The following is a 7,946-nucleotide window of genomic DNA, read 5'->3' as shown; positions in this document are numbered from 1 at the left end:
TATATATATATATATGCAACAAATGGCACATGTGGCATTTGTGGTCATTTTTAAGAAAGTTTTATTTAAGACATCATTCAAATAAATGATTGGTTGAGATTCATTCTTTTATATTCTTATTTAGATAACGTTCTTGAGAATAATAACTAAATAAAAAATAAGAGAATAATTTTGAGTCAATCATTTATTTGAATGATAACTTAAATAAAACTTTCGTAAAAATCGTCTAAAATGCGCATATGTGTCATTTGTTGCATATATATTATATATGAAAATTCATTTATTTCTATAAAGATTATATAATACATTTAGTTGAGGTATTTATTCATGATTTTTTTACATTTTTCGAGATTTAAGCATGATTAATTTTTCCTTTAATTTTTTATATTTTTTGTGACATTTAAAATAAACGTGATTTAGTTTTCCATTTAAAATTCTTATCTATTAAAGTAATTTATTTAAGATTTTTTTTATAATTTTCGTCAAAAATAACATGTGATATCATAATTAATTGACTGTCTTTTCCTAAAAAGAATTGCTAATTTTAATATAAAAAAATATATGATATTGATCATAGTAAATTTAAATTAAAAAAATGCAAGTTATCTACAACATTACATATGATATTTGTAAATATGAATTACGTTTTGAAATATATGTGATATTATACATATTAAATGTGTTATGCTACATATCACATGTGATTTTGTATTCATTATTTTTTATTTTTCAATGTTTAATTTGAATAATTGTTTTTCACGTTTAAAATCACATGTGATCCGATTTTTTTTTAAATTCAATTAATTATGAATGACATGTGATTTTGACAAAAAAAAAATAATTTTTCAAATACCATTTTAAATAAAAATAATAAATTCTTTAAATAAAAATTAAATACGTTTGTTTAATGTATTAAATAGAGAATAAATTTTTTAAATAAAAAATGAAATCATATTAAAAATATGTTACAGTTTTAGATTATGTTAGGTTATGAAGGTGAAATATTAATTTGAATGTTGTTTCACCTTTTTAGATAAAACAAAAAAAAACTCTAGTTTTATCGGTTGTTCTCCTCTCATCCCATCTCATTCTTATCTGATGTCATGTTAAACATGTAGTTATTATTTTTGTCTCATTTTATCCTATATGGTCTGCACATTAAACATCCTCTAATACATTAGTTGCTACATTTTAACATGCCTATAGAAAATCATTCTTAGGGGTTATTTGACAATTGCTGAATGATTTGGTACACAATTATTAAGTGGTTAGAATGCTTTAAGAGACTCTCATGATATATTGCAAAACGAAATATAATTTTTTGATAATTGTTCATAATGAAAATTATGATGCTATAGGCCGAGATACAAAACCATTCAGAGTAGTTTGGAATCATTAATAGACAAATTTTTTTTGTCAAACAAGATTCATCCTTTTAAACTATTCAGATGTTGCTTTTTATTGGAACTATTAAGAGGTGAACAAATAACACTTTATAATCATTTTTCATAAAATATGATATTTATATTTGTAAAAATAGGTTTAAATCAATCACTTGTTATTAATAATTTTGATATGTAATTAATAAATCATTATGTATGAAAAATATAATATAACAAAGATTTGGGCGTGTTTGAGAAGTATATAAATTCCGAGGGTCAAAAAGCAAACAAGGTTGAGCTCACATTCACCATATTCATATAGCTCACCTAGGACTCTCCGTAACGCGCTTTCAAAGATCCATCTCTATCAAGTCGCAATTTCTCTCGGTCCATCCTCAAATCCGTTTGATGGATTCCGAATCGGTTAGTTTTTCTTTTCTGTTCTTTTCTTTGATCGATTGATCGGTTAGTTTTTCTTTTATTTTCTTTCAGATCTCGTAATTGTTCTCTGTGTTTCAACAATCAGAAATGATGTATATACTTCATTGAGATCTGCGTATGTTAGATTTGATCTTTAGGTTTCTCGTGCTCTGATTTACGGTCCTTATCCTGTCTCAATCTGTACTTACATTCATGCAGAACAATCGTTTATTTTTGTCCGATTTGATTTTTCTGTGTTACGTAGTCCTTCGCGATTCAGTTAATTGATAACGTGGAAGCGTGATCTATGCTTGAAATTTGTATATGAATGTAAATGCTAGTTGGAAATGTTCGTGAGTAAGTGAATTTAAGAGTTCTATTTTGCAAAGAAAATGTGATTTGCTATAGTTGATTGAAAGCAGTTGAAGAACGTCAACGTACATGATCCGCATTACAGCTGGAACCTGATAATTGTTTTCTTGGTTTGTGTCTTTCCAAATAAATACTTCATTTAGCTCTGCATCATCAACTGTTTAGCTTCAATTGAGCTCCCTTATAGTGGATAACAGTCTCATTATAACGGAATGAATTAAGTTATAAATAATGGCATTAATCAGGTGCTCATAGGTGTCAAGTGCTGCTCTGAGTGTATATTTGTATGTCTTTTCTTTTTCCAGAACAATAAGTTATCAGTTGTTCTAGTCTTCTAGGTAGGTTGAGATATGGGTGAGAGAGGTAAAGATAATGTGCTTGCAAGCTTGTTTCTCTGATGAGGTGCTTGGATGTGTGTGTGTGTGAGAGAGAGAGAAGGAGCTTTCTCTAAGAAGAGATCTACCTTTCAAGTTATTCAGGAAGGGACCACTATGTTTACTCCTTCTAGTATCAAGAACAGACTCTCCACATCAATAAGGTTTCATTAACATATACGAGGATATCGGGAAACAAACCTCACTTGTGAACCCTGTCATAAGGTTTTTTGTTGTTGTCTATCAGATTTTTTTGAATTATAAAGATACCTTGGGTAAAAGTGTTTGGATTAGTACATCTAAAGTGGGCCAAGTTTCATTGCAAGAGTCTGATACTTACTTTGGGTAAAAGTGTTTGGATTAGTACATCTAAAGTGGGCCAAGTTTCATAATCAGAGATTCTAAAAAAGGTTCATGCTTTCAGTAGTTTGACTTGATTAGTAGTCCTTGCCTTCAGTGTGAATTGTGATTTAACTTTCTGGTATATAATTGATTTTGGAGCATGATAAATTTGGTCCCCTAATTAGCAGGAAGATCATCCTTTTATTGAATAAACCCCCTTTTGGGATGCAAGGTAGAGAGTGTAATCAAAATAAAGCACCCCTAACATGGGATATTGGAAATGGTAGCATGCTATACTCTTCTGTTAAGGACTCTCTGATCTTAAGGAAAAGAAACCTTTCATTCTTTTGCCTGGAGGCATAAAAGATAGTTCTTACTCTCTCCATCACGGAAAAGAACTTAGTTTTGATTTAGCACATAGTTTAATATAAGTCCATTACTGTCACTGATGATCAAATATTTAAAATACCCCTTTAGTAAGACGAAGTTGAGAAAACTTATGGATGACAATGAATCTATCTTGTATTGTAACAATTACTTGTAATGGGGATATAGACAAATTTGAAAGAGATCTTTAAAGAGAAAGGAATCGTTGCATTATTCATGGGATAACCCAAAATAGAAAGTGTTCTAATTTTTTAATCATAGGAAGTAGTTTTTTTGGAGAGTTGATCACTGTAGGTGCCCTTTTAAAGATGATGTCAATAAACTAGATGTTTGTTGCTCATTTTTCTCAAAGTTTTCTTTGAACATGCTAGTTGCTTCTAGTTGCTTGTACTGCTGCAATACTACAAGTCTTGGGTACTCATGACTTGGTCTCTAGAAACCTTGTTTTTTGATAACTACGACACTACATGACCCTTGGCTTCTATATGAATCTGCTGCTACAAACTCCTTAGTGGTTGTGTTTAAAATCTGGTTTCCCATCCCTTCATGTACTCCCTTCCTTTTGTTTGTTTTGGGGGGGGGGGGGGGTGAAGGGGGAGGACAGAGCTACATTGGAGCCAAGATGGTCTTGCTCTTCCCCTCAAGTCTCAATAAGATATATAGCATATGATCTAGATATTTATATTGAGGTCCTCCGTCCCTTATTTATAAATTAGTGACATTGGAGGTCCACTTGATAATAAAATATGTTATGGGGCCACTTAATACTACAATCGAAAGCCTTCATCATAAAGTCACGATGTTCATGTTTTCTTTTTTGTGTTCTTCTCTCCACTCTCTCAAAGTTTTCAATATCCACTCATCTCAATTGAAATTACCTCTCAAAGTCTCACGAGACTTATCACAACCATGTCTCGTGTTGGTTGCATCTCTTGCATCTATATCTATTTTGCTACCTCCAATCAACAATGTAATTCATCTGTCTGGCATCATCTAAACACCAAAAGAAATTTTAGGTCTTTTATGTAGGACTTATTGTTTTGTTCTGTATCCACTAATAGATTAACTATTATCAAATATAATGCTTTTCCACTTCTATCACATATACATGATTAACGATTTAGTATGTTTTAAGAACTTGGATTTAGGGTTTTAGTGTCTAATGTTTTGAGAACATGTGAAAGTCAGATGTTCTTAAAGAGGCATATCTGTATCTTACTTGTACATGGTTTCCGCACTTACAGAGTAGTTACATGTATTCTTGGATTGATCACTTCATCAATATACTATCGTTGTGTTTGCCTCGTTAAGAAAATTAACATTTTAAAATTTTATTTATGTATTTACATTTAAGGCTCCCTTGGACCCATCCCCTGAGGGGGTTTGGCAGATTAAAGAAAATATTGGGTTTGTGATCATTCTTGTTCTGCTCCTGCTATATTCTCAAGTGGCATGTTCTGTGCCCATGCACTTTTTAAACTAGCCTTCTCAAACAACAGCTCTAATTGAACCTTAAACATTATAACCTCGTTTCCCATTCTTCCTATCCAACTTTGGGGCTGTTTGGTTGGTTTCCATCAAGTCCTGTATAGGTAAAACTGTCTGTGGATTAATTTGTCTATATAAAGTGGGAGGGTTTTTGTTTGGGAGGATTTTTTCACAGATGGAAGCCTTTTTTTTAATTGGGAGGGACAGGTTTGCAAAAATCTTGGCTTTCTGCATAAGGTTCCCCCCTAGAAGCTTACAGAATAAGCCACTTCCTATAGCATTAAGCCACTACCAAATAAGAGCGAGTCCCATTAAGCTCATTAAGCTGCTAACAAACAGGCCCCATGTTGCATCCTTCCATCCCTCTTTGATTCCTTAGTTTCTGTATTAAAGCCCACCTTGTCAATTAGTCGAATTGAGTGTACTGCCTCTTTTGTTAATAAAATTACCTAATATTTTAGCACACCAACTTCTTGTCATTTCCTTTACAACAGAGTAAAAAATAAACATCTCCATTCATGGTTGTCAGTCGAATCTTTTTCCCCTGATGCTGTATTCTCTCTCTCTCTCTCTCTCTGTTAACCATTTTCTTGACGTTTGATCCATTGCTCATATATGTATAATACAAGCAGCAATTTGCAAGCAAGGATGTGGAAGGCAAAGGAATCAACCCAGGATTGATTGTTTTGCTGGTTGTGGGTGGGCTACTGATAACGTTCCTTGTTGGGAACTATGTACTGTACATGTATGCCCAGAAGACCCTGCCTCCGAGAAAAAAGAAGCCAGTCTCCAAGAAGAAGTTGAAGAGGGAGAAACTGAAGCAAGGTGTTGCAGTACCAGGAGAATAGATCATAAATATGTGGTTACTGTCCAGTACGTAAGATTCGTGTTGTGAGATGCTTGTTAGTTTTGTTTCTTTTTATTATGTAATGGTGAAGTTGGATAGTTTTAGACGAGACCCATCATTGTGTTTCTAGCCAAGGGTCCGTGAACCATGGTAATAATCAATCACCTTAGTTCGTGTTGCATCCGGCTATTTTCTTTCAACATTGACATTGGTTATCTTGTGAGCAGGTTGTGAACCTAAGTTGGGGAAGTCCAATGTGATGGCAAAAGGTTCTTTTTTTAATCTAAGTTGAACCATAGTTAATGTTTATAATATTTGGTAAGGATGGCTATGACTAAATCAACTGAAAACTTGACGATATACAGATATAAATCGTATTTACATGTGCTTTTTTGCAAAGATACGAGCACGAGCCTTCAAAAACCTACTTGTTGGTCTCTAATGCTGCATTTGGTGGATGCCACCGGACAAGACATGACAAAGATCATTGTTTCATGTTCGGTGCAACGTTTTGGTAAGGACAAAAAACTCACTGTTAGACAGACGTTTGACACGTTAGTACTGTGACAGGGTGAGATAAAAAAGGTTTTTTTGTTCCACTTATTAAGATGGGATAAAACTAAGGGTCCGTTTGTTTTTTTGGGTATTAAGTTCTTAATACCTCTGAAGTCTGATTCGGTCAGACGTTTTTGGTATTAAGAGCATTTGTTTTTTTTTTTTTCAAATAAGAGCTTATTATACCTTTGTGTTTCCTCTGAAATTTTAAGTGATAATTTTTTCACTTAATACCTCTTAAACTTATATCTCTCAATCTCTCACAGCCGTTGCATCTTGACCTCTTAAAATTATCAATCTACTAATGACATAACCGGTATTTGCTTTAATGATCACCATCATCTATTGTCCGGTTAGGGAGCTGGTTAAGTTAGCAAAACAAGTGTGTGTGAGCTTTTGATGCCAATTTCCCATGAGAGAATTTTGCATCATGATTCAAATGTGCATGAAAATATACTCATCTATAAAAAATAAAAATAAAAAGTTTAAAAAAACTCAATGAACTCTCGTATTTTGAGTGAGACATCACACATGAACAATTTTAAATTCTAAACCTAGTTAGAAAATAAGAAATTATGAATTACCAATTTAGTTTAAATAAAAAATATACATTTAATTTATATATATATATATATATATATATATATATATATAACGGGTACGGGGCGGGGGTGCAATACCCGTCGCCGTTCCCATCTCCGGTTTGAAACAGAGGGATCCACGTCCCTATCCCCAGTTTAGCAGGGGATCCCCATCCCCAACTAAGGATGGACTGGGTTTTCCGACAAGTCGGGGCCATTCCCTTGAAAAATGAATAATGAGAATGGTATTTAATCATTTCTTATTGGGTTATCGTACTTTATTATTGATCTAGATTTATCGATTGAGAAATGATATAATGCTTACCTTTTATAAATGTAATGATTTTTCATTTAAAAAAATGTGCACGAATCTAATTGCTCAAAATATGAAAGGTCGTTGGATTTTTCTTAGTTTTAGTAACTTGAAGGATTTATTTGTTTAATTTCAAAAAGTTCAAAGTTTTATTTATACAAAATAATAATTTCCTAATCACTCAAAATATAATAGTTGGGTCGAGTTTTTTTAGACTTTTCTCAAATAAAAAACCTCTCAAACCCCCATGGAACTGTGACTTTTATTTTTGATAGGGAGGGGGGAGACCCCTCCAGATCAAGGAAAAACTGTGACTTTTATTGACACTGCATTATTTAAAACATAATCATTCTCCACAACAAAATACAAAAGAAAATTGTTCCATCTCCTGGTGACTTATTTACACACATCATCAAACATACCAACAAAAACTCCCATAAAGTATGATACGAAAACAGATGTTCAATTTCACTCAGGCTCCATGACGACCCATGGTCTGGTCCCCAGGAGGGATCATGACCAGCATCGGTTGGGTTCCAAACCCTGGATGAGGAAGTCTGCGACGAATCTCACGCCCTTCTTGACAAAGAGCACAAGGGTGGCAGCAAACATGGGTTGCAAAATCACACGCCATCTCCGCTTGCTCCAGTTGTTCTTCATCCACGTTGCAGCATCCACCACATGATTTGCTCATCGACTCCCAGTTACCCTGTCAACCCCATAAATAGATCCAGTGGAGTTAACTCCTCTAAATGAACATATATAACAATAACCAAAGGGTTCCATCCCTTGCCAAATCCTTGTATTTGATGCTTCAGGAGCCAGTCAAATCAAACAGACCAAGTAAGTCCTGCCCGGAGGTGGGGTCTGGTTGTTTTTTTTTTT

The 7,946-nt window shown here is 33.4% G+C and overlaps 2 protein-coding genes across 2 annotated transcripts in view; one reads left to right on the top strand and one right to left on the bottom strand.

The window, feature by feature from the left end:
* Positions 1 to 1,680: 1,680 nt before the first annotated feature.
* LOC112521496 (DNA-binding protein S1FA-like) lies at positions 1,681 to 5,852 on the top strand. The gene is made up of 2 exons (XM_025130390.1): positions 1,681 to 1,805; positions 5,398 to 5,852. The coding sequence occupies exons 1-2, from the start codon at positions 1,791 to 1,793 to the stop codon at positions 5,611 to 5,613; spliced, it is 231 nt and encodes a 76-aa protein (XP_024986158.1). The 5' UTR covers positions 1,681 to 1,790; the 3' UTR covers positions 5,614 to 5,852.
* Positions 5,853 to 7,361: 1,509 nt separating this feature from the next.
* Positions 7,362 to 7,946, bottom strand: part of LOC112522085 (cell number regulator 8) — a 4,072-nt gene continuing 3,487 nt past the window's right edge. The window contains exon 3 of the mRNA XM_025131156.1: positions 7,362 to 7,770. Coding sequence (XP_024986924.1) covers positions 7,534 to 7,770 — 237 coding nt within the window. The 3' untranslated portion in view covers positions 7,362 to 7,533. The remainder of the gene's footprint in view (positions 7,771 to 7,946) is intronic.

Source organism: Cynara cardunculus (assembly GCF_001531365.2).
Source record: "Cynara cardunculus var. scolymus isolate 2C chromosome LG 11, CcrdV1, whole genome shotgun sequence".
NCBI classification, from domain to species: Eukaryota; Viridiplantae; Streptophyta; class Magnoliopsida; order Asterales; family Asteraceae; genus Cynara; species Cynara cardunculus.
The sequence above is the reverse complement of the archived record's forward strand: the minus strand, read 5'-3'. Positions and strand labels throughout refer to the sequence as shown.